Genomic DNA, 27,975 nt, shown 5'->3' with positions numbered 1-27,975 from the left:
TGGTCAACTTTACACCCGAGGCTAACGACCAGAAAAACCGGGCGGGAGGTGGAAGAGTTTCCAGCGGAGAGATTATGTCCGGAGCTCCGCGTTCTGCTGCTGTTGCTGCCGCCGCTGTCGCTGCTGCTTCTGCGGGGAAAAGTTCAACAGAAGTCGGGTCTCTGCTACAGCGCTGCTAACATGGTAAATACACGTACTCGTCCGAAGTTAGCTCGTGTTTTGCTAACTCGCTAGCGAACACTTTTCAGCATTTTATTTATTTATTTATGTATGTATTTATTTATTTAAACGAGCCGCTTCTCCGTGGCTTCACAGCCCATACATTACGTTTACGTTGCGGTATGTGTGGCCACGCCGAGTGGGAGGAAAACACACTCACGGACAGCGGAGGTCTGTTATAGACGGAAACCCTGTTATAAAATAGACATTTTTAACACGAACTGTTGTTTTAACGCTCCCGGTCGAGCACCGCGAACACGTTTTCGGTTCAATTGTCATTATTTTCCATTAACGTACAATTCGGCTGCTACATTTTCACATTTAAATTGATTTTTTTTCTTTCAAATTCGGAATATCGGTCCGTGGTCTCATTCACATATTGCGTCTCCATAGTGATTATAATGCCTTTACTATGGAGACGATATACTCTAATACGACTCCTCTCAAACCACTGTGTCATGTTATACCGCTGCCTGCACCGTGTTGGCATCCACGCGGGATAAAAGGCTTAAATTGTCGGATTTTCCAATGGAGTTTGGTAAAAAGGTGAACTCGGCTTGAAAATCTCTCTATTTTTTTTTTTTACAAACTGTTTTAACGCTCCGTGACGAATACCATCGCAACTTTTACTTTGTTTGTCTCTTGCTTGTTAATAATGTACAATTCGGCATATATATGAAAGCATTTAAAGACTCTTTTTTAATACTTTATACTATATTACAGCGCAGAGTTGGTCACTTCTGTCCCTATGATGTTTAAATTGACAGAATTTCCAATGGGATTTGGTGGAATCGTGAACCTGCTTTTCAAAACATTCTTTTCAGCAAGTTTTGTACAAATCAACGTAGAAATTTAACATTTTAAGTGCATTTCGGCACATAAATCTGACACTATAGCTCCGACATTACTACTCCTAATATCGCTCTATCTCTATTTTCATCATTCACACATTCCTATGGAGGCGATATGTTAATATGTTATATGACTCATCTGTCAAAGCACCACCATCAGATTAGTCCACTGCATTGTTTGCGTCTGCACTCTCATTTCTGCAAGGGCTTGAATTGTCACATTTTTCCACGGGGTTTGGTTTGAAGATGAATTGACCTGATTTTCCACATTTTCTCCTCAAACATGTAATGTTTTTTGCTCTTATTTCAGCACAGATCCAATACGCCGTGTCCCCACGCCACCTTTGTCACATTTATGTGTCGCACGCCGCCTCGCACACTGCACTACGAATAAGAAACATGAAGCCGATCTGCTGTCGTACGACTCTGCTTCTCAAACCGCTGCGTCGTGTTATGTCCTCGCGCGAGATTCGCTTAAAATCGCCAAATATTTCCTATGAGGTTTGGTGGAAGACGATCTAATCTTCTCGTCTGCGCTCGATGTTGTTGTTGTTTTCTGGAGACGTCTGTTTGCAAACAGCTACGCCTGTGGCTGCAGCAGCAGGTGGAGGAGCCGGTTTGTCCGGTCGTCTGTTTGTGCACTTTGCATTGATTCTGGATGGAGATTCGAATCTTTTGTCTCATCCAAACACATGCCTTTGCCTTGTGAGGCTGCAAATCCAGCATTTTATCCAGAATATACTTAAAGAACGGTGGAAAGGTGTTCCCCCGCGCTCACTATTATCTTCTTAATTGCCTCGATTTGTCCTTAAAGGTCCCCTATTGTGCAAAATCAACTTTTTAATCTTTAAGTACTTATATTTGGGACTCAGTGGGCCATACCAGTCCCCAAAATACGAGAGTGCAGGCGAGGGAGGAAGAGTGGCTGCACGGCGGAGCAAAGTGTTTTACACAAACTTCCAGCCTCAGAGGATTTTTGTGTGTCCAGTGGATATATTTTATTTATGAAAAAAATGTTCACAAGCTTCACAAGCCCTTTGTTGTTGATCGTGTGTGTGAAATTCCTATGCTGGAGGGACACCTTGAACGCACCAGTTAGCGAGTGGAGTGTGTGTATCGGTGATATGAGGAGCACGCGTTTGAAAGCACTGCAGAAAGATGTAGATGTTGTCCTACATTTCTTCTCAACCAAAGGCTGCCATTCTGTCGTGTTTCCACGTTCTTTCCTCATATTATTGATCCACACACGTCAGTTGGAGCCGCAGCAACACTGGTGCGTTCAGGGTCTTTCTCTAGCATGGGAATTTACATACGCGCCGTGCGGCGCATTAATCGCTTTTCTGCGATTTTAATGTTTTTATGATCGCGAGAAGCCAAAATCGTGGTCACTCTATGCATTACGGTGAAACGCAGTAACAAAAATCAGCTTCAAACTGATTCGTCGATTGTGAAAATAGTTGACGGTTCATTTAGTGATCGATTCGGCTCGACTGTAATCCCAGATTACCTCATCTGTAGATCACTAATAACCGGCGACTCTGTGCAGCTGTGCTCTCCTGGTATGTGCGGCGTAAACGCTTTTTCGCCTAAAGGTTTTGGGAGAACACGACGTGTCACGTCAGGAAAATAACACTCTCCTCTGACCCAGTTTCAGCAGAGACTCACATTCACAGGGTTTTTGACAAAGTGAAGTGTGTGTGTGTGTGTGGGCTGAGAAAGTGGATCGGAGGTGCAGTTTTTAACGGAGAACGTGAGCCAGAGCCAGTGCAATCTTCCTCTCCAGGTTCGGCAGCGAGTTGATTATAATTGTTAGAGGAGACGCTGTCAGACCGCTGAGGGAGATGGGAATAGTGTGTCTGAGAATCAACACCCACATACACAACTGTCATCCTGCTGCTGCTGTTTCTGCTGCTGCTTAAATGAGGGGGTATCTATCTATGGGTGAGATTTAATGGTGAATTAATCTGAGTCACTGTGGCCAAACAGAGACATTTTTGTTGAGCCACACACGGAAGTTTTCAATCATTAACGTGGAAAATACAGCGTCACAGATATGAATCTAATTTATTTTCGAATCACTGACGAAATACCCATTTTTCCTGAAACAGACTAGTTATAGATGTTATTCACAACAAAACTATGACACTATCATGCTGTCATACTATGTTGTCCAAAATTCAACACTTTTTTTGTCCAAAAACTTTTGTCCAAAATTTGACCAAAAAGTCAAGACAAGTTACTGTCACAAATTTGACAAAAAAAGTAAAAATAAAATGTTTCGTCCAAAATTTGTCAAAAATGCGAATAATTTTTTTGTCAATAACTGGACAAAAAAGTTAAAAAAAGTTTGTCCAAAATTTGACCCAAAAATTTTTTTTGGGACAAAAAAGTAAAGAAAGGTTTGTCCAAATTTTGACAAAAAAAATTCTGTCCAAATTTTGACAAAAAAAATTCTGTCCAAATTTTGACAAAAAAAAAATTCTGTCCATATTTTGACAAAAAAATTTATGTCCAAATTTTGACAAAAAAAAATTGTCAAAATTTTGACAAAAAAAATGGTCAAACTTTTGACAAAAAAAAAATTGTACAAATTTGTCAAAACAACTTTTTTGACAAAAAAGTAAAAAAAAAGTTTGTCGAAAATTTGTCAAAAATTTGAAGAATTTTTTTGTCAAAAACTGGACAAAAAATAGTAAAAAAAAGTTTGTCCAAAATTTGACAAAAAAATTTTTTTTGCCAAAAAAGTTTAAAAAAAGTGTGTCCAAATTTTGAACAAAAAAATGTCTGTCCAAATTTTGACAAAAAAAGTTAAAAAAAACAAGTAAAAAAAAAAAGTCATAGGTTAGTATGTCGTCCAAAATGTGACAATTTTGATACTAATATATGAAACTCAAGTACTGAGCCTGAGTATTAAAGTCAAAGAAAAACAATGACTTGAAAGCACTGACGGAGTTCACGGTGGCCTTCTTTTCCACGTCGTTATCCACTTCCTGTGACTTTCCTGCCTGTTTATTGGTCCTCTGTTCTGACCTGTGTGTGTGTGTTTCATTCCGTTTGGGTTTGTTTATGTCCGTCCCAGTGGTAAATATGTTCTGCAGCTCGCACGTCTTTACACTGTTTGCACAGAAACTGGCTGCAGATCTAAATATAGCTGTGTCTTTGTGTCGTCTCTGGTAAACTTGGCGGTCTTTGGCTGATTACAGTGTGTTTTTATATATATATCAGTTTGCGACCCAAATATCCCAAGATATTTAGCACATCTGCAAAAAGTCCCAATATCGTGCGCTGCTGTTTGATGCTATTATTCATCGAATAACACGATATTCTACGCTCCGGCGCATGAGAGCTAGTGTAAGTAATGCAGGTTTCGCAACACGTTGAGCCACGTTTTTCCCATATGCACTGACTGTTTTTCCTTCATCGTCGGCGTGGAAATTGATTTGTTGTGACTGTGCTGAAGGACTCGAGTTGACTTTGTTTATCGTAACATCAACGTGGACGCTTCTCTGAGGTCTCTTAAAGGTCACGTCGCTCGTCTCCATGTGTGTGTGTGGGTGTATGATTAATTCACATACACCCACCCCCCCCCCCCCCCCACCCCACCTCCTCCTGTTATCCTTTTAGATCACTTTCAAAGATTTCTTTCATGGCCTTGGTGCTGCTGCAGCTCTGTGAGCGAGTGTTTGATGTGAGGGGAAGGGAAGGGATGGTGATGCTGTTGTTTCCTTCGCTCGGTTTTCCCCGCGGGCAGCAGCGTGTTCCTCTTCACGTCAGGGAAGACGGCGAAGGTCTAATCTCACGTCGTTGGCGCGCGGTATCTGCCGCTAGTGGTGCCGGGAGATTTGTTTTTGAGTCGTGTTGGTTGCGGGGATCTTTATTTCTAATCTGCGTTTTTTCTGTACTAGGAGCGAACAATAAAATATGAAGGTGGTGGATAGTCAAACACGCCAAGCTAACCGGAGAACAGCGAGGTGATTGAGTAACGATAGGTGCAGAAAGCTACAGGATCAGCATTAGCCTTAAAGGTGCATTATGTAATAAATCTAAAGCAACTGGCCATAAAAATCCTCCTAATATGTCACAGAGACTCAGGAATAATGTTCATATAACAAACTGAACTCACCAACAACAACAGTACAGAGAAAATATTAGCATTAAAAATTTTTTTTTGCAGACTGCAAATCATGTTTATGTTTTGAAATCATGTTTTGGCGTCATGTGGCGCCACCTACGGCCATCTACCAATCATTGCAGTCAGTAGAGCCTCAGCTGCCGAGCAACCACGGGTTGCCAGTTACGTCAGAAAAGGAAACCTAAAAGACCCTCGGTGTTTTTAATTTGAATGTAGTAACCGTTTTTTTGGCCACATTCTTAAATATGGCGCCTTTAACTCTTGGTAAATCATGGACTCGGACTAGATTTACCAACAGCTAAAGACAGCGATTATTTACATTAAACATCACAAGTAGCGCGTTTCCAAATATGGAAATTTGTGTTTTAAATCCCACAAATGAAGATTAAAAACAAAATAAACACAACATGTTTTTGTAGTTTGCTTTTTTAGAAGGAAAACAAAATCTATAAAGGTCATAAATCAAGTTTGGTGGGAGAACGTATTTGTGTGAAATAGCTGATTTTCTCACACCAAACCCAATGTACGACTTTTATCTAATTTTTTTTCCTTCTTAAAAACTTACTACAAAAGTCTTGCTTTTTTACTTGAATATAGTTTTTTATTCTCCCTTTTGTGCACATTTGAACAAAGTCTCCCCCTCAGGTTAAAGTTCACCAAAATACAAGCGTATAAACAAGATGGCGGGCCCTGCGGCAAAACAACAAAAACAACAGCAGAAGTTTCTACCGCCTTCAAACACTCAACTTAACCTTAACTACACGACGTTAAAGAGAAAACTAATTAAAATTTTTATTATAAAAAAATCGATAATTAATTTCGCCCAGCTTTAATTATCATCATTACACATTTTAGTGATTTATTTGTCGCTCGGAGCAAAGAAAACAGAACATATTTGCACTCATCAGTCATTGAAATAGTTAATTAAATTGTTAAAAACTGAAACAACACAACAGTAACGGTCGATAACGGAGAGACAAAGAGGTTGAATGGGCTCTGACTGATGGTCTTTGCCTTTCAATCACTTCATTAGATTTTTATGGCACTGTGCGAAGCCCAGCTCCGCTCAGTTGTGTCTGTTGTCATGGAAACCAACCAGTGGAATCAGTTTCCCTATATCTCCCTCCCTCTTCTTCTCATTATCGTATCGTAGGAATGAATTGAAATCAATCCGACGTGTCGGCCCGAGAAGAAAAAGAAGAAGAAGAAGCTAACTGATATTTAAGCTATCGGAATATTTCACGTTGTAGGTGCACATGTTCGTCTCTCGCTCTTTTTATCGTATCGTGGATTAAACGAGGCGTGAGAAGAAGAAGAAGCAAACGGTGATATGCAAAATATGGGATTGTATCCCATCTCACTCTCACTCACTCTCACAGATTAGGGATTGAGTAGACTCAGCGGACACACACACACACACATAGCAGCAGCGATGTCGGGTGTGCGAGTAACGCGATGCGGATTAACCGACGCGCAAATGCTCTAACCCATCAAAGAGATCCTGTGTTCTCACACACACACACACACACACACACATTCTTGTACTTGTCACATACTGAGGACCGGGTAAAAGTGCCGCCAAAGTGAGGACCAGCATTTCCACTTAAATAAATCAACACAATTACAAATATCTATGTCATATCGAATGACACCTATAAAGAACTACCGGGTGCAGTACCATAAAATGTCTGCAGGCGGAGCCCCAGAGCAAAACGTGTGTGTGTGTGAGAAACACCAGGGGCTGGAAAAGGGGGGTTTTGTTTGCGTTAAAATCAGAGTAAAGCGTGTTTACGACCTAAGGAAGTGATTTCAACGAAAACAAAGTGAGGACCGGGCCAACTTTGTCCCCACTTTGTAAAAAAAGACCTCACTTTGTTGGTTAAAAACCCATCACTTGGTCCTCAGTAAGCTGCAAGTACAAGAACACACCACATCATCTCCAGTGATGCGGTGAGATGAAGTTAGCACCTGTAGCTGCTCCGAACCTCTTTGAAACGACTCTTAACGAAACAAACGTGGCCACACGAATACAGAATTGCAGGATTCTGACGTCAATATGACCATAAAAATATTGAAAAAGGAGAAATAGTATACTTTAATGTATGACAAGATCCTTAAAATGATACTTTAATGTCATTAAAATTGATTGCTTTGTGTTTGTTTGTGCATTGCTCCTATCACAGGATCAATTCATTAGCTGATTATCCCGAGCGGCTAACGCGCACACGGTCACTTTGTCATTGTTGTTGTTGCAGCTCAGGCAAATCAAAGTCAGTTCAACTTCAAGTTCACATAATAATGGTTTGTTCCAGTGGGATTATTTTGGGAGTACGATGACTCATTGTTAGGGAGTAGTAGAACATTTCATATACTGATGCGAGCAACCGAGGTGACGTAACCCCTCTGTTTAACTCTGTAGACCAGTGGTTCTCAAACTGTGGTTCCTCTGGTCGGACTATGTGTCAGACGGCTTGATCGATCGCTGCTAGTAGAGCCCTTGGAACCCAGAAGCAATGGATTGTGGTTAACTCTTGGTAAATCATGGACTCAGACTGGATTTACCAAGAGCTACAAACGTAAACACAGCACTTATTTACACGACACTGTCCCGTTGCTAATGCTTACGTTTATGCTACTTTATGACATTTACCCTTCCGGTGACAACAGTGCAATCGTTAGCAGTTAGCGGAATTCTTTTCACAAAGCCAGATTATTTGTTTGCCTCCAGGCTCTTGTAAACTTTCAGTGACTAAAATGAAGGGAAGTTAATCCGGAAGTTGAAGATATCAGGGTACTGCAGGTCTGGAATAATGTCGTCAAGATTAAGGCTAATGCTAATCCCGTAGCTTTCTGCACCTAAAGTTACTTGGCCCGAGGCTACGTGGCTAATAAAATGCCATTAAAATCAACCAGTTAATATGATTTAACTGTTGCACGGGCAAATTCCGGTGTTATGGATGTGACAGAACCAGAATGACCGAGCAACTCCTACTTTATTGAGATTTCTAATCCCATGTAATTTGGCTGTTAATCCCATGCAAAAAGTGCGTCATAGTGTTTTAAGGACTTTAATTAAAGTTTGACATTGATCTTGGTGTTGATCCACCTGTGGAGTTCTTCTTCTTCTTCTGCCTTTCTGTCCTCCCGAGAGTTTGAACGACAGCAGAGGCTGACCGGGGGTAATCTTCGCTGTGGGAAAAGCTGAGATTAAAATCTCAGATTACAAGAGTAGAGTAGAGGAGAGAGCGGAGGAGGGATTACAACTTAGTTTTTTTTATTCCCCACCGTGTCCTCAAACTGCACAAATGGAAGCATAAAGCAGGTCAAAAATATACAAAAATAAACACGGGGATTTTAATTCGCACGCGTCCTGTCGTAAACGCTGCAGATGTTTGTGTGGATTACACTCGGACACTCGGCGTCACATTAACGGATTGCCAACAGTTGATTGATTTTTCACTCGATATCCATCCCCAGCGTGCTCTTCTCTTCTCTCACTGTAGTGTGAATTATTGATTCGCTGTATTCCCTTGTTTTCTGTTCACAAGGCAACGCGGCGGAACCCGAAACTACTGGATTACATTCAGATTATGTCTGTTAGTGTAAAAATGCAGCTTTTTTAAATGTCGACATTTTTCTGTTTTATTGTTCCCTCTGTGACAAAGAAACCAGCAAAAAACTCAATCTCTGGTTTGTGGACAAAGATAATTGTCATTTTGAGACATTTTTTTCCACCATTTTGTGGCATTTAATGGACCAAAAATAATCAATAAATGAAAGTAATGATTGGTCGTAGCCCTAATGTGTCTGCTGTGACAATATTACAACAGTTATATATGATATGTTTTAGAAAAACTAGACGATTAGATTTGTGTCCCCGAGGAGACTCGGCTGAGCTTAAACGGCGTCCTTAAATTGTAGGAAATGAGACTCTAATGTCAAAACTTAATGAATTTTTAATGCGCCTCTCTCCAAATATAGCCCTTTATCATCACATCTCATTAGCGTCGTTCATTCAGGGGGGACATTAGTTCAATTATAACGACGAAGGATGCGATCAGATTAGCCAAAGAGATTGACAGCTGCTAACAAGTGTTTGTGTCGTCAACTCTAACTCGCCCTACGTCGGACGGCTGATGAATGAAGTACTTGTGAAGCAGTGAAGATACTGCAAAATGTGAAGAAATCTCAGAGATAAAATTAAGAGATGCTAGTTGTAACTAAGCTAATCTAGCTAACCAGTCAAATTCAGCTAACCAGCTAAAGTACAGACGATGATTCCTCACCATTGTAACCACAATTATACTTCATTTATTTACACGTGAAAACGTAACGGTATTTTGTTGAAATCATACAACAATTCAAAGTTGTACTTTGCGTTCAGTGCTAGTAAATTAGCAAACATGAGCTGAACTTGTAAGGTTAACATTTTAAACACTAGTCAAACAGTTATCTTATTAGCATGCTAATGTTGGAAAAATGTCTACCTTACAGGGCTGTAAAGTTAACCTTTTAAATGCTATTCAAACAAATGAACAGTTATCTTATTAGCATGCTAATGTTAGAGAAATGTCTACCTTACAGGGCTGTAAGGTTAACCTTTCAAATGCTATTCAAACAAATGAACAGTTAGCATGCTAATGTTAGCAAAACCTCCACCTTCGAGGGCTGTAAAGCTAACATTTTAATCGCTATTCAAACAAATGAACATTTATCTTATTAGCATGCTAATGGTAGCAAAACGTCCACCTTAGAGGGCTGTAAAGTTAACATTTTAAACGCTATTCAAACAAATGAACAGTTATCTTATTAGAATGCTAATGTTAGCAAAACGTCCACCTTAGAGGGCTGCAAAGTTAACATTTTAAACACTATTCAAACAAATGAACAGTTATCTTATTAGCATGCTAATGTTAGCAAAGCGTCCACCTTACAGGGCTGCAAAGTTAACATTTTAAACACTATTCAAACAAATGAACAGTTATCTTATTAGCATGCTAATGTTAGCAAAACGTCCACCTTAGAGGGCTGTAAAGTTAACATTTTAAACACTATTCAAACAAATGAACGGTTATCTTTTAAGCGTGCTAACGTCCACCTTACGGGGCTGTAAAGTTAACATTTAGCATTAGCATGCTGTGTGATTGCATCATTCAAATGTTGGTCGTACAGTTCAAATGTTCCTAATGTCCCGATGTAGTCTTTTATACATCAAATCAGACTCAGTCGGACATGACTTTCCTCCTTCAGCCGTTCCATCTGTGGTCTGATAACGAGTGAGTGTAGTGTCGAGGGTGAGAGTTTTCCCAGAGCTTGTGTAGCTGCAGCAAACTGACAATCTGATGGACGAAAAACAGAGCTGGAATAGAACGTTGCTGTTTTATTTCAAGTCAGAACTTGGAATTTCCAAGTTCACGGGGAAAGGAACGGCCTCTGGAACTCGGATTTCCTACGGTTAATCAGTCGTACACATAGCAGTGTTTATCTGTAGATATTAGGGATGAGCTGACACAATACCCAACATCGGTATCGGTCCAAAAATGTAAAACCAAAAAAAATAGAATAAATCGGTAACAGCGCTTTAGCTGAGTCGTGTTACGTCGTTAAGAAATAGCTTGAAAAGCGTCATAGTTTCAAACATCTAAAGTGGTATCGGTATTTCCGCATACCAATATCGGTATCGGTATGCGAAAAAGTGTTATTGTTCCGTCCAGCTAGGTATTTTTTACGACAGTGTTTGTGTGTGTGTGTTTTTATAACATACCGTTTAGAGGCTGGACTGGTACCGCTAACAATGGCTAGCCCCATACCCGTGTGATTTTTTACGATTTCTTTCCGGAACGCGGTCAACTGGGAAATGACATCACTCCCAGCTCTGGAAATGGAACACAACATTTATAAAAAAAAAAATGAATGACTTTTAAGTAGTAAATAACAAAGAAACTAAAAAAAACTAAAACATTATAGTGCGTTCCATTTACGTCGGAAGTCGGAAACTGGGAGAGACTTCGCTTCCCGAGTTGACCCCCGTTTCACACCTGAGATTAAACCTCCTGTATCTCAAGTTCAAAGATGTTTGAAATAATAGTCTGTAACAACACTCGACACAGTATTATACACACACACATAATCTGTGTGTGTGTGTGTGTGTGTGTGTGTGTGTGTGTGTGTGTGTGTGCGCGTGTGCAAACAGTTGCTTTGTCAGGACTTGAAGTCGCTCTTTAGTCATCGCGGTGACACAGTCGTTAAAACCCAAGTTGTTTACTTCCCCTCGGCCTCGCCTTGGGTTTGGGTGTGTGTGTGTGTGTGTGTGTGTGTGTGTGTGTGTGTTTACAGTACATTACAGACAGTAGAACAAAGGTGAACACAAACATTACAGCAGGAGTCTTACATGCAGGACAAATTATGACAATTTATGACCAAATATGAACAATTTTTTTTAATTAAAGTTGATATTTAAGTAAGTGATATTTGATACTTTACTGATAATCTTCGTTATGCTGTAAATGTATGTAAAAATCGTCCTTAAATGATCGAATGTTCTCGTATAGAAATGAGAAAAAAGGCTGAAAATCACGTTCAGACCCTGTGTGTTTTGTATTCTGGTCTGTTTTTCTGATTTTTCCATCTGTTTGGCTTTTCATGTATTCCGTGCGCGTGTGTGTGTGTGTGTGTGTGTGTGTGTGTGTGTGTGTGTGTGTGTGTGTGTGTGTGTGTTTTCCTTCCCCCCGGGAGTCTCCTCTGATGGCCACAGAGTCACGGCTGATCCTCCTCAGGCACGAGCCTCCTCCTGACGAGCGATTTACATGAACCAAATATCTCATCTCTACTCACATTTGTCCTTTTTAAAAAAAAAATTAAAAGGGTGAACTGACAGGAAGTTTTTTTTTACCTCCGTGCGTGACCTGAATACTGTTTTTACAGCACTGTTGTCACAAAAACGAAGCAGAAACACAGTTAGACTCTGATACAGTTGTGTGAAAACGCCCTATTTGGTTATATATCGTCGTAAATGAATACTTATAAATGCATTTTTACATTCACTACATAGACTTTATGACCTTTGACCTTTCCCTATGTTGGTAATAAACGGCGAAGTCCTGCACTTGTCACTTAGACAGATATCGCGATGTATCGTTGACGATTGTCTCGCAATATATTGATTATGAAAGATTCGCCGTATTGCGATATTATTGGTATCGTGGACCATGTATCGCGAAGTGTAGATAAGTGTTGATAAACCTCATGTGATTAGAGAGTGAAAAGTGAAACCTCCGAGTTGCCAAAACAGACCGTGGAGTGCACGCTCGCTAACGCTAATGACAGCTTGCGCCGTTAAAAACAGATATTGTTTTCTACTCGTAGACAGATATCGCGATTATAGTTTTTACGATTGTCTCTAGCAATATATCGATTAAGAAAGAATTGCTGTATCGCGATATCGTTGGTATCGCGATATCGTTGGTATCGTGGACCATGTATCGCATATCGTATCGTATGAATAGAGAAATCCTGCACTTTTACTTTTCACGTTTACATTTGTTTTCTACACTTAGACAGATATCGCGATTATCGCTGTACTATTGTCTCGCAATATATCGATTATGAAAGAATCGCCGTATCGCGATATCGTTGGTATCGTGGACCATGTATCGCGTATCGTATGAATAGAGAAATCGTGCACTTTAACTTTTCACGTTTACATTTGTTTTATACACTTAGACAGATATCGCGATTATCGCTGTACGATTGTCTCACAATATATCGATTATGAAAGAATCGCCGTATCGCGATATCGTTGGTATCGTGGACCATTTATCGCATATCGTATCGTATGAATAGAGAAATCGTGCACTTTAACTTTTCACGTTTACATTTGTTTTATACACTTAGACAGATATCGCGATTATAACTTTACGATTGTCTCGCAATATATCGATTATGAAAGAATTATCGTCTTGCGATATTATTGGTATCGTGGACCATGTATCGCATATCGTATCGTATGAATAGAGAAATCGTGCACTTTTACTTTTCACGTTTACATTTGTTTTCTACACTTAGACAGATATCGCGATTATCGCTGTACGATTGTCTCGCAATATATCGATTATGAAAGAATCGCCGTATCGCGATATTATTGGTATCGTGGACCATGTATCGCATATCGTATCGTATGAATAGAGAAATCGTGCACTTTAACTTTTCACGTTTACATTTGTTTTCGACACATAGACAGATATCGCGATTATAACTTTACGATAGTCTCGCGATATATCGATTATGAAAGAATTATCGTCTTGCGATATTATTGGTATCGTGGACCATGTATCGCATATCGTATCGTATGAATAGAGAAATCGTGCACTTTAACTTTTCATGTTTACATTTGTTTTCTACACATAGACAGATATCGCGACTATCACTTTACGATTGTCTCGCAATATATCGATTATGAAAGAATCGCTGTATCGCGATATCATTGGGACCGTGGACCATGTATCGTATATAGTATCGTATGAATAGAGAAATCCTGCACTTTTCACGTTCACATTTTTGTTTTCTTCACTTCGACAGATATCGCGATTATCGCTGTACGATTGTCTCGCAATATATGGATTATGAAAGAATCGCCGTATCGCGATATCGTTGGTATGGTGGACCACGTATCGCGTAGCGTGAGGTTAGCTATGATTCACACCCCTGCTACATATGTTTAAAATAACAACTTTGCTGATGGCCGATACAAAACAATTACAAATTCAGTCAAAAAAAGTTCATAATATAACATTTAATGCTGTTTTTAAATCACATTTTTACAATTACAATTACGACAATCAGGCGAGTGAATATTATCAGCACATACAAGTGTACGTACAGTATAAACGTAGCCTCTATAGAGTTTGTTTTTTCTCTCTCTTTATATATCACAGACTTGACTTTAAGGGCGTTTTCCCCCCGACTTCATTATTACAGTCAGTTTCACTGAAGTCGACTGTGGCGATAAGAGATGTTTACTCTAGAGATGAGAGGAGGAGTTACAAGGGGAGATGGAATCGGTTGATTCTTGACTGCAAACACGTAAAGATCCACTGATACGACTCGTGAATAAAACACTAGGCGGCCAACTCCTTCACTTGTATACTGGCGTCCTCTACAAATATGATTTTTTTTATATTTATTTACATGTGCTGTGACGCAAGTATGCATAATATTAGGTTTATTTGTCGGGATGCAGTGAACCAAATGGGATTTTAAGAAACGGATTGTGAATATTTTCTGTAAGAAAATCATCAAAAACTTAACAATATATGAAAAAGACGTTTGAAAGTATTGTTTTTTGAACACAGATGTGGAAATATTCTATAAGTTTCACTATAGACGAGATTTAATGACCTCTCTGCAATTATGCATCTTTATTGGTATGTCGGCCAAAAAACCTCAGAGTTGCCAAACAGACTGTGGAGTGCACGCTCATGCTAACGCTAATTTTAATGATAGCTTGCGCTGTTAAAGACAGATATTTGTTTTCTTCACTTAGACGGATATCGCAATGTTTCGCCATATGATTGTCTCGCAATATATCGATTATGAAAGAATCGCCGTATCGCGATATTATTGCTATCGTGGACCATGTATCGTGAAGTGTAGATAAGTGTTGATAAATATCACGTGATTAGAAAGTAAAGGTGAAACCTCAGAGTTGCCAAAACAGACCGTGGAGTGCACGCTCATGCTAACGCTAATGACAGCTTGCGCCGTTAAAAACAGATATTGTTTTCTTCACTTAGATATTGCGATGTTTCACCGTATGATTGTCTCACAATATATTTATTACGGAAGAATCGCCGTATCGCGATATTATTGGTATCGTGGACCATGTATCGCGAAGTGTAGATAAGTGGAAGTAAAGATCACCTGATGAGAAAGTGAAAGTGAAACCTCAGAGTTGCCAAAACAGACCGCGGAGTTGCACGCTCGCTAACGCTAATGACAGCTCTCGCTGTTAAAGAGCCTCGTTTCATTTATTATTCATGCACAGAGCTGAGACTTGCTGAATACGTCTGAGTTTGAGTTGCAGATGCTGTGGTTTGTAATTTAGGTGTAATTTAGGACCATAATATTCTGTGTTTCTGTCTCTGCCGCCCTCAGGAAGTACAGTCATGAATTAGCAGAGATGCTCGTCTGTGCTGGAACACTGTGAACCTGGCGAAATATCGTCGAGGTTGAGCCTTTTTGGGAACTTTGAGTATGTAAATCAGGCATTGACGTTTAATATTGTTAGTTAGTTTAGAAAAACAGGCACCAGAAAAGAAAGTTCTGCTCAACGACAGTTAAATGGATTTTTCCGTGATGTTTTCGCTCGTGTTCCCTAAAGGAAATCGTCTTAACGACTTCTCCTCCGCTGATACTTTACCCCCGAGGATCCACAACGTGCTAATTTATCTCATTGTTTACTCGTAAAACTAATGAATTCACTCGTTTTAATGCCGTTCCGCCACGTGCAGCACATTTAGTTCATTTCATGGTTAAGAACGATGGTTTCCCGACGCTGGTTTGTTCGTTAGTTAGTTTGTTATTTCGCAGCCAGGTGTTGTTTTCCTCTAAGCACCTTTTCCTCGTCTGTCGTGGTAAACTTAAATCTCTTGATCTGGATTCACTTAATCCCGTTATTCTCCCACTCCGCGACACTCAAACGCACACCAGAGTTGATCTGGTTCAAGCTGATTAGAGCAGAGTAATTAATACCTGTAATCTGAATGTTTCTATTCCATGAAAAAGACTAGTTTCCATTTTCAGCTAATGTTTGGGGTCATTTTGAAATGAATGAATCAAAGAGCAACTTCCGTTTTTTAGTTATCTTGTTGTTTGGAGTTGGAAATAGTGATTATTTTCATCTTTTGCCTATGAAATATCCGTAAAAACAATATTGTTATGTTGTCCGTTAGCCCAAAAAGACAAAGATTTATACATTTATACAGTTTACCTCCCAAAAATTTTACTTTATAAGTAAATATGTGACGTGCCGTTCCAAAAATGACGTTATTTATTGTTATTCCACGTAATATTAGTCACACGAGGTTGAAAACGCGAAAGATCTGCGATGCTAGCATCTAAGCTAACAGGCGAGTCGGCACGTTTGCACCTTATTTTCTCGTCTGTGTCGTAGAACTGGAAATACTTCCGCACTTTTGCACTTTTTAAGACGCTTCGGTGTCGCGTTTTGAGTGCGACGTAACTTACGCCGTCTTGCGTTCAATGCGCCCTCCGCTGGCCCACGCGGTAATTACGTCAGATGGCGTGATGCTCAAATTGGAAATAGTGATTATTTTCATCTTTTGCCTATGAAATATCTGTAAAAACAATATTGTTATGTTGTCCGTTAGACCAAAAAGACGAAGATTTATACATTTATACAGTTTACCTCCCAAAAAAATGACTTTATAAGTAAATATGTGACGTGCCGTTCCAAAAATGACGTTATTTATTGTTATTCCACGTAATATTGATCACACGCGGTTGAAAACGTGAAAGATCTGTGATGCTAGCATCTAAGCTAACAGGTGAGTCGGCACATTTGTACCTTATTTTCTCGTCTGTGTCGTAGAACTGGAAATACTTCCGCACTTTTGCACTTTTAAGACGCGACACCTTCACCGTCTTGCGCTCAATGCGCCCTCTGCTGGCCCACGCGGTAATTACATCAGATGGCGTGATGCTCAAATTGGAAATAGTGATTATTTTCATCTTTTGCCTATGAAATATCCGTAAAAATAATATTGTTATGTTGTCCGTTAGCCCAAAAAGACGAATCTTTATACATTTATACAGTTTACCTCCCAAAAAAATATGACTTTATAAGTAAATATGTGACGTGCCTTTCCTTTAAAGATATTCCGAAACACACAGATATGACGTCATTTATTGTTATTACACGTAATATTAGTCACACGAGGTTGAAAACGTGAAAGATCTGCGATGCTAGCATCTTAGCTAACAGGTGAGTCGGCACGTTTGTACCTTATTTTCTCGTCTGTGTCGTAGAACTGGAAATACTTCCGCCCTTTCGCACTTTTAAGACGCTTCGGTGTCGCGTTTTGAGTACGACGTGACTTACACCGTCTTGCGCTCAATGCGCCCTCCGCTGGCCCACGCGGTAATTACGTCAGATGGCTTGATGCTCAAATGGGTTTTTAAATATCCCCGTTCCTCTCCGCATCCGAATTTTGACATCCGAAGCTTCTTGTTTTTGTCCGACCGACAGATTTCCCGTTAACGTTGATATTAAAGCGTCTAAATCTGAACATTTAAGATGGATTTTTGGGGACCAGAACAATCTTTGTTTTCAAGTCTATCAGAGAAGGTGAAACACTCGGCGTAAACAACTTTGCGTTGATGGATCCGTCTCCTCTCTCGTCAGCGACTGACAGCTGCTGATTGTTTTTGTTTTTTTGACAAATTATTGAGTCCCACCTCTGTGTATTGGCTGTTATTAATCTGACCCTGATTACCTGAAGGCTGCTGGGGGAGGAGAGGGGACGGCGTGTCTCTTTGTATCTGAGACGCCTCAGTGGGGAAATAAATCTTGACGTGAGGTTTTTCCTGGATCATTTCCTCCTCCTCTGTGTTTCGTGCCAGGTCGTCATCATCCTCTCTCTCTCTCTCTCTCTCTCTAACCTTGGCGAGGTTTCCTTCCTTCTTACATCCAGCTCCGTCTTCCTCTCTGAGACTCTCAGATTATCCTGGATTAGAGGGAGCTGCTGCTGCAGCAGCTTTACTGGACCACACTTGTTTGTACACACTTTTCTCTCTGATCTCTGTCTCTTTCACTGTATATGTTTTACATTTGTTGTTCTTAAAAGTTTTCTGTAAACGCAGCAATGTTTCCAGAAACCTGTAAGAACAAACTACACTACAAAAGTAGTGTATCCGCCAGGCCTGTATGTGGCGCTGTAACGCTGCAAGAGCATGCGATAACAACGGAATGTAAGCGGTAATATTGTACTGCCACTTTGATGTCGTGATAATGTCGTACCGTGACGTACATATCGTAGTAATGTCATCGTGATAATATCGTACTGTTACTTAAATATCGTGAAAATATCGTACTGCTACTTAAATATCGTGAATATATCGTACTGGGAACTTAAATAATGTGGTAATATCGTACTGTTGCGTAAATATCGTGATAATATCGTACTGTTACTTAAATATCATGAAAATATCATACTGTGACTTAAATGTTGTGAAAGTATTGCACTGTTCCTTAAATATCATGAAAATATCGTACTGTTCCTGAAATATCGTGTCAATATCGCACTGTTACCTAAATATCGTGATAATATCCTACTGTTACATAAATATTGTGATAATATCATACTGTGACTTAAATATCGTGATATATCGCACTGTTACGTAAATATCGTGATGATATCGTACTGTTACTTAATTAGTGTGAAAATATCGTACTATTTAAGTCGATATTATGACATTTAAGACAATATTATCACGATACTTAAGTCACGATATGATATTATCACAATATTTAAGTTTAGATGACAATGACAATAGGATTTTTATTACAATCTTAATAACTTAACACCACAGTAACAATAACAATACAACTTTTTTTTTTATTTAGCTGTTATCGTGATGATGCATTATGTTTAAATAAAGTCTCCCTGACATGACAGTGATATAAATGTTGTGTTTTTTAAAGGACCAGTGTGTGTGTGTGTGATTAAGCGCTAGGTGCTTGTGTCCTTCAGCTTTCAAACGAGTGATTAAAGGTTAATCAGAGAAATGATTCATGACTAATGTGATGATGAGTTAATAATAAAGGTTCTTCATCAGCTGCACTGATTACAAATCATTAAACAGAGTGAGCTGTTACCAAGGTAAAACACGACGTCATCGGCATATTATTATTATACACTTTAACCGTGAGTCTTAGTGAGTTTATGAGAAAAGTTAAGACAAAGGAGAATGATCGTTAAATAGACACGGCGCAAAAATCTGTGTTAAATAAAAAAAAATTTCAGCCACCGACACAGAAGCGGGAAGGTCAAAGGTCACAGTGTGTTTTTAAAGCGATGAATCACAGTCAACGAGTCCAAGCTCACAGAGACGGAGCAGATCTGTGGTCAGTACTGAAGCGCTGAGCCCTGCAGTGACCTGTGAGGCTGTTTATATTACTGTACACACACACACACACACACACATTCTTGTACTTGCTGCATACTGAAGACTGGGTTGCTGACAAAGTGAGGACCAGCATTTCCACTTTATAAATCAACACAATTACAAATATCTACTTCATGAATGACATCTATAAAGAACTACTGGGTGCAGTACCACAAAATGTCTGCAGGTGGATCCCCAGAGCAAAAAGGTCTGGAAAACTTTTTCAAAAAATTTTTTTTTGTAATTTTTGGTCCAAAATTTGACAAATAAACTTTGGTCCAAAATTTGACAAAAACTATTATACTGTCATCCAAAATTTGACAAAAAAAATTTGACCCAAAATTTGACCCAAAATTTTTGGTCCAAAGTTTGACAAAAACGTCATATTATACTATGTCGTCCAAAATGTGAAAAAAAAAATTGAAAAAAAAAATTGACCCAAAATGTGAAAAAAAAAATTGACCCAAAATGTGAAAAACAAAAATTTGACCCAGAATTTGTAAGAAAAATTTGACAATTTTTTTTTTTTTTAAATTGCCCCAAAATTTGAAAAGAAAATTTTAGCCAAAATTTTTGGTCCAAAATTTGACAAAAACGTCATACTATACTATGTCGTCCAAAATTAGATTTTTTTTTTTGACAAATTGAGTATGGCATGTTATAGCAACCTTAGGAAGTGATTTCAAAGTGAGGACCAGCCAAAATGTCCTCACTCCGTAAAAATGACCTCACTTTGTTGGTTAAAAACCCTCACTGGTCCTCAGAATGCCGCAAGTACAAAAACACACACACACACACACACACCCACACACGTTTCCTCAGGGAAATAAAACCAACACAAAGGGGAAAACATGTAATTGTGTGGAAGAAGAAGAACGTCCGCATACATTATTAAACAGTTATTTATGTTTTATTTAACGCTGTGACGATGCAACATGTTTTTCCTGACATGGACTCAAACATGGAAAACAAATAACAAACGTCCTTAAATTAACATGAATTATTTAATCCCAACTCACAGCGAGTTCCTCTGACGACGGCAGTTTCCTGAAATTAAATTTAGCCCCGAGAGCTTTTCATGCATAACCAAACAGTTTTAAACAACAAAAACACCACGTGGACCACAGAACTGACCTGTGAGTGGCTGAAGGATGCAGCTTCATTCTGCTTTTAATTCATTACTAAATCAATCACATTACAATTCAAGCAGTTTTTCTTTTCAAGAATTAAAGTGAGTTTTCAGCTTCTTCAATATGAACATTCTTTGGTTTTTCTGCAAATAACTCTTTAAAATGCAATAGATTATGAGTTTGTGGGCAAAATAATTTAAATTTTAAGCGACAGATTAATCGATTCTGACAATAATCAAGAATGCGATATTTGAGTCACGGTTCGATATTATCACGATATTTAAGTTAAAATCCGTAATATCACAATATTTAAGTCACAGTACGATATAAGAGTCACAATTCGATATTATCAGGATATTTAAGTCACAGTACAATATTTGAGTCACAGTACGATATTTGAGTCCCAGTACGATATTGTCACGATATTTAAGTCACAGTACGATATAAGAGTCACAATTCGATATTATCAGGATATTTAAGTCACAGTACGATATTTGAGTCACAGTACGATATTTGAGTCCCAGTACGATATTGTCACGATATTTAAGTCACAGTACAATATTTGAGTCACAGTACGATGTTATCACAATATTTAAGTCACAGTACGATATTATCACGATATTTAATTTAAAATCCGAAATATCACAATATTTGAGTCACAGTATGATATTGTCCCAATATTTGAGTCACCGTACGATATTTGAGTCACAGTACGATATTTGAGTCAGTACGATATTGTCATGATATTTAAGTCACAGTACGATATTAGAGTCACAATTCGATATTATCAGGATATTTAAGTCACAGTACGATATTTGAGTCACAGTACGATATTGTCACGATATTTAAGTCACAGTACGATATTTGAGTCACAGTACGATGTTATCACAATATTTAAGTCACAGTACGATATTATCATGATATTTAAGGTTTGTTTTTCTTTTGCCGCCTCCGTCTGTAAATCAGGAAGCGTGAGAAACACTGGAAAGATGATTAAAAGAGAAGCAGAAGCTGTAGGTTTGACGATCGCAGTTAAAGACAAAGACATTAAGGAAGTAAAGTGGACAAAACCTGCCTTCAGGCCACGTCAGCTGCTCGCTTATGTGTCTTTAAAGCCTTTAAAGTCTGTGTCTGTTTGTGCTTTGCTGCCGTGGCAACCGCAGACACCACGGTCTAATATTTTCACTTCCCTTACATAATCGTCTGCTTTTGTCAAACGCAGAGTGTCTTTTTTACCCAGTACAAGAGGCTCCGGGGGAGGTTTGTTGTTTGGAGTCGCTGCTCTGCCGACGGACCATTGTTCAGCGTCGAGACAGATTTAGCATCCTATCTGAAAAAAACCCTTTAGAATCCTCTCGGCAAAACTCGATACGCTCTTCATCCTCTTTTGACGAGAGCGAGTTCGTCGAGTGCCGTGAAGGTGAAAGAGCTTTTTGAATAAAGGGAACCAAAATAGTGCAGTAGGTTTGTGTTTGTTTTACCCCGAAGGCCCCGAGTGGACTCGAGAGTCGAGTGTTTACCGTTTGTTTAGCATTGGGATGAGGTTTTTTAGTCCGATATTCAAATATTCTGAACTCCTGAGGCGAATGAGAGTTCAGGGTTCGCGGCGCGTTGAGCTAACGGGAGCCGCTAACGAGATGCATTCAATAAATCTCGTCAGTTTCAGTCTAAAGGCCACATTAGAGCTGCAACTAACGATTATTTTCGTAATCGATTAATCTGTCGATTGTTTTCTCGATTAATTGACGAATCAGTTGGTCCATAAAATGTCAGAAAATGTTAAAAAAAAAAAACATTGATCAGTGTTTGTCAAACCTGGAAATGACGATGTTCTTGAATGTTTTGTTTTGTCCACAAACCAAAATGAGTTTTAATGATTTCTTTGTTTATGTGGAGCAAAGACTAAGAGAATATTCACATTTAAGAAGCCGAAACAATCAGAAATCTTGTTTTAATCATGAAAAAAGCTTCCAACCCATTAATCGATTATCAAAATAGTTGGCCTGCGACGCCTCGAGCCTTCATACTCCCGCGTCGTGGTGACGCATAAGCGCTGCAATTCCCCGCCCGATCAGTAGGGGTCGCTGCGCAAGGTTGTTGTGCTTTTGTGCTACAGTGAGCAATGGCGTCGGAGAGAGAAAGACTGTTGTTGTTGTTGTTGTTGAAACAGTGGCCGTTTCTCACTTTTCTGTGTCACGGAACGCAGTTTTAAGATAATTTGAGGCGAGAAATTAGCCATTTAGAGTCTAAACACGTGGTTTGTGCGTTAAGATACGACGCATTTATAGTTTGGCAGCGACGTTGTCGGCGGTGATCAGCTCGGTCTGTCCTGAGGACCAATCGCAGCTCTTGCCATCTCCCTTGTCCCTTGACGGAGTGATAATATTTCGTGCAGCCTGAGACGACGCAGAGGCTCTACGTAACCTACGTAGAGCACATTACGCAGGAGTATAAGTTGGGCTTTACGTCCGTGTGCGTTTCCTTTACCATTTATCCTGAATGAGAACGGTTTAGACGCCAAACACCGTTTTCAAACTTCTCCGACCAAAAAGTGCCGTAAAAATGTTTTCGTAAAAATTATCCACAGGGGAGTTATCCGGCGAGGAAAATTGGATCAAGTGGGAGCTTGTTTTACGTCAAAACTAGTTTTCACGGGAGTAGAAAAATGTCTGTAGCGTTCAATTGAAACGTTGAAGCGTTGAGTAAACAGAAAGCGTGACACTTGCTCTCGTTTATGGCGTTCCTCAAGGCTCAGTTGTCGGCCCGCCAATTTTTAAGCAACTTCAACGCTTTTTGTGTGTTTATCTTGCGCTGGATCGATTGTTTTCTGGGAATGTGACTTGCAGGCAGGCCGGGAAAAAGTCCGCACAATAGTCTGAGTATTTTTACTACTTCCAAAAAGGGTATGTTTTCGTCAGCGTAGGTTTGTTCTCCCGTTAGCAACTTCCTGTCTACAGTTTTTTTTGACGGATCGATCTAATTTTTTTGGGGGATGATGGGTGATCGCCCATGTATGTTCCCGTGAGATTTCGTTAAGAATCGACTCACCGATTAAGTTCAGATGTGTTTATCTCTGCGAGATCTGACCAGATCGGGGTGAATCTGTACAGATCCAGAAAGTCTCTGGATCTCGAAAGTCTTTCTGCACGTCCGAAAGCAGAGTTCTGAGTATTTTTTATTTTTTGTCTTCACAGGCGGAGCGCAGCGGCTGCGATGTCAACATTCTTAGCATCCCAGTGCCCATTCGCCGCGGCGGCTCAGAGTCCAACCTGGATGCGGTGGACGGCGTTGGCAGTGAAGGCGTGGGCCTGGATTTCTCCAAGGGAGCGCTGGGTATCGACAGCCTGCAGCAGAAAATCCTTAAGGTCAGCGGGAACGCGAGCTCACACGTGACGCGTCGTAGATTTGACGTGCGCTTTGCGTCTTGACATCATGGTCTTCTATAATCCCTTCAGGTGACGGAGCAGATTAAGGTGGAGCAGGAGGCCCGCGACCAGAATGTGGCCGAGTACCTGAAGCTGGTGAACAACGCCGACAAGCAGCAGGCGTCGCGGATCCGCCAGGTCTTCGAGAAGAAGAACCAGAAGTCGGCGCAGAGCATCGCGCGGCTGCAGAGGAAGCTGGAGCAGTACCACCGCCGCGCCAAGGACGCCGAGACCAACGGCAAGCACAGCGGCCACAAGGACGGCAAGGAGTCGGGCTCGCAGAGCAAAGAGGGCAGCCTGAAGGACGTCAGCGCCACGGGGCGCCACCCGGCGCTGGACAAGGTCAAGACCATCGGGCCGGGCGTGTCGCTCTCGCCGCCCTTCTTCTTCAACAAGTCGCGGGAGTTCGCCAACCTCATACGCAACAAGTTCGGCAGCGCGGACAACATCGCCCACCTCAAGAGCTCCATGGAGCATTCGTCGGGGCTGCAGGTGGACGGCGCGGCGCGCGGCCTGAGCGGCAGCGCCACCACGGTCAGCAAGACGGCCAAGTACCAGAGCGACGACGAGTGCTCCACCGGCACGTCGGCGTCCGCCGACTCCAACGGGAACCCGGCCGGCGGCTCGGGGGCGGGCTCCGGCGCCGGTCCCGGCAGGTCGGACTCGAACGGGCGCCTGTCGGAGATCGTGGACATGGTGCGCGAGGTCAGGGACGCTCAGGGACAGCTGGCCGACGAGATGGAGGCCATGAACACGCAGTTCAAACGGGACTATAGCTACTTCACGCAGGTGCTGCAGGAGGAACGATACAGGTGAGGACAAGACTGCTGTTTACGTTCAAGTGTTTAGCAGACGCTAAGAGGAATAAGCTAATTGGAAGAAGTCTTGGGAAGAAATCCAGTGGACTGACGGAGGCTACGGGCCAATTACAATTCCTATCTTAACCCTGAAGCTCAACCCTTAATATTAACTGGCCCTCAAAACCAAGTGTTGAGGGTTATTTTGTCACTTAGAAATGGGACACCCCTTAAATGCATATACGTCTTCAGACTGTAGGGGGCAGAATAACGCGAAAGAAGCTGCGTCCAGTCTGTCAACTCCAAAAAAGAAGAAGAAGAAGAAGAACACATTTACGTCAGGACTATTTATTATGATCCGTTTGTCAGTCAAGTTATTAGGTTGTCAGTTAGTTATAAGATGATACTCATACAAATATTCAGCTGACAGTTACCACACACCACGGCTTATTGAAGGGTTAACGATAGCGAACGATCGCTTATCCGCACCGGCCGGCTATTGACAAACGATCGTAAAATAAAAATAAATGTTACGCAACAATGACGTCAGTAATCCATAACATGGGCCTAAACTAAGATAATACAATGGTTTTCGTCATTTTTATATCTCTATTAACAAAGAAAACACTTAATTTGTAGCGCACTTGATTCGCTGCTTTCGACGCCATCTTTCTCACGTGAAAACACGCAATGCATTCTGGGTAGCCCTCGCTCCCAAGGGTGGTCTTGGAAAATCTCAACATTGAGAGCGATACAGCCCTTAAACTCACCCCTCAACTCAGTTTTTCTGAGAATCGGGACAGCACTTGCACTAGAGGGAGCGCACATTTTTTGAGATTGAGGGTTAAGATTGAGGGTTAAGCGAGGAATTGGAATTCACCCTAAATCATTCCACTAGCGTGAAAAGAGTCCCTATTGTCTTGGACGACGAGCACTCACGTTTGTGATCGCCGGTCAGCCGCTGGACTTATTTGAGCTCTTTTGACGGTTTTATTGGGACCGTTATTATTATTCTAAGCTTTTGTCGACTATAAATAGGGCGACGGAGCTTCCGCACAAACCCCTCGGACTGTTGCCAAGTCGACCGAGGGCATAGTTTCACTCGTCCCCGTCTGACCTCTGTGTTCAGGTATGAGCGTCTGGAGGATCAGTTGAACGACCTGACGGAGCTGCACCAGCACGAGACCAGTAATCTGAAGCAGGAGCTGGCCAGCATCGAGGAGAAAGTGGCGTACCAGGCCTACGAGAGAGCCAGAGACATACAGGTGAGCGGTTATTATATCGAGAGCTTGATAAACTGTCGCCTATTATCGGTTGCACCACATGACAAAGAAAATACGCGCGGACAAAACAAGACGATTTAAAAAAAAATTCCGGACAAAATAAACTTCAATTAATTCAGATAAAACAAAACATTTTTTTTTTATCTCGTCTCCATATCACACGTGGAGAAGCGTAATTTTTGCTCACGTCAAGATCTACGTAAAATTTTGACCTTAGCTAGCATTGTCGTCTGCGATGTCTTTATCCCGTCACGCGCTCTAGAAATCAGATCGCAGTCTGCGCCGTAAAAAAAATATTTCGTACGCCGCTCCAGGAGACAAAGTTTGGAATGTTGTGCGTCACGCGACAAGTGGCAAGGATTTTTTCCGATAGTTTCGAGCTTCCTGTGAAGACGTGGTGTGCGTATATGTCTGGGCTACGATTTCTGTTTTGCCGTTCACGTGACGATTGTCTACGAATTTAGTTTTTGTCTTAACGGCAAAAAATGTTAGCTTTAGTAATTTCTTTTCTTTTCCACTTTAAACGAGTCAATCTTTTAAAACGAATTCAGCCTGAAAACAGATCAGATATTGATTATATATTTGACGTTTTAACCTTTTAAAAACAGCTGTTTTTGGGACACATTTTTGTCGCTAGGAACAAATGTGTCGGTTTTTGTGAGACGACACGTGAGACAGACTTCTTCTGTCCTCATTTAGAGCGAAACGTCCGCGCTAAAGCGCTAACGAGAGCTAAAGACGCGTTTGTGTAAAAACCCTGGAATTTAAACTTGAAATGAACGTACTAGCACCGCGCTACGGAACGCTAAGCAGGTCACCACTTACTGCAAAGCCGTTTTCCTTCCATGTGTGATGATTAAGTGACCTTAACAACTGATTGCTGGACCTTCAGAGCGAGAACCAATGATGCTAAACCAAGCTAAACCAATCCGGGGACTTTAACCATCGTCCTTTGTGTGTTTTTGTGTGATGCAGGAAGTGCTGGAGTCGTGTCAGACTCGCGTCTCAAAGCTGGAGCTGCAGCAGCAGCAGCAGCAGCAGACGGTGCAGCTGGAGAACGCCGACGCCAAAGTGCTGCTGGGCAAGTGCATCAACATCATGCTCGCCATCGTCACCGTCATCCTGGTGTGCGTCTCCACGGCGGCCAAGTTCGCCGCGCCGCTGCTGCGCAGCCGCCTCCACCTGGCGCTCACCTGCGTGGGCGTGTCCCTGCTGGCGCTGCTGTGGAAGAACTGGGAACACATGCAGTGCGCGCTGGAGCGGCTGCTGCTGCCGCACTGACTGGAAAAAAAAACCCCGGGACCAACACTTTGTACCAAAAACCTTGGCCGCGCGCGCGCGTCGCCGTGGCAACACAGAAACCGAGGGTGGGAGGAGCTTACAATGTAGCCTCACACCAGCCGTAGCTCCTCAGCCATGTCGCGAACGGATTCGCGGCCTCGTGTCCGCGCGAGTCTGCGATAATTCCAAGGAAACGGCACGCGGACAAGCAGTGAGCATACGCCGAGGACGCAAACGTAAACATTGGAAAAATCGGACAAAAACACAACGAATAAGCTGGAACGAGTTCACGCAACGTGACACCACGTTTTTTTCATCGCAACAAGGATGGACGCGTGATCGTTGGCCTCTGGATTGACCAATCAATCGCGATTTTGGCAAATTGTCGCATTAGGACGTCACAGTGATCGCAATCGTGAAAAAGATTCTTTGTTAGCGTCAAAACCTGAAATTCTGCCCCGCTGCATGTTGACGGACTCCACATCTTGATTTCGATCGCTATTTTTATGAAAACGATCGTTTGTACCAATTGCTAATAACGCCGTTTTGCGATATCTGTCAAAATATTCGCAAAATGTACGTTTTTTTTAATCAAACGTACGATCGTAAAGCCCTTCAGAGATACAGGGGAGATTATGTGCCATTCTGTGTTCTATTTTCAAGCCATTTTGGT

General features: G+C 41.1%; 1 protein-coding gene across 1 annotated transcript; it reads left to right on the top strand.

Moving 5' to 3' along the window:
• Positions 1 to 60: 60 nt before the first annotated feature.
• LOC310941927 (transmembrane and coiled-coil domain protein 3-like) lies at positions 61 to 27,784 on the top strand. The gene is made up of 5 exons (XM_083907181.1): positions 61 to 183; positions 23,711 to 23,881; positions 23,972 to 24,753; positions 25,868 to 26,003; positions 26,997 to 27,784. The coding sequence occupies exons 1-5, from the start codon at positions 181 to 183 to the stop codon at positions 27,300 to 27,302; spliced, it is 1,398 nt and encodes a 465-aa protein (XP_083763307.1). The 5' UTR covers positions 61 to 180; the 3' UTR covers positions 27,303 to 27,784.
• Positions 27,785 to 27,975: the final 191 nt, after the last annotated feature.

The sequence above is a fragment of the Microchirus variegatus genome (assembly GCF_963457635.1).
Source record: "Microchirus variegatus genome assembly, chromosome: 20".
In the NCBI taxonomy this organism is placed as follows: Eukaryota; Metazoa; Chordata; class Actinopteri; order Pleuronectiformes; family Soleidae; genus Microchirus; species Microchirus variegatus.
Note: the sequence above shows the minus strand (reverse complement) of the source record. Positions and strands in the feature narration are given on the sequence as shown.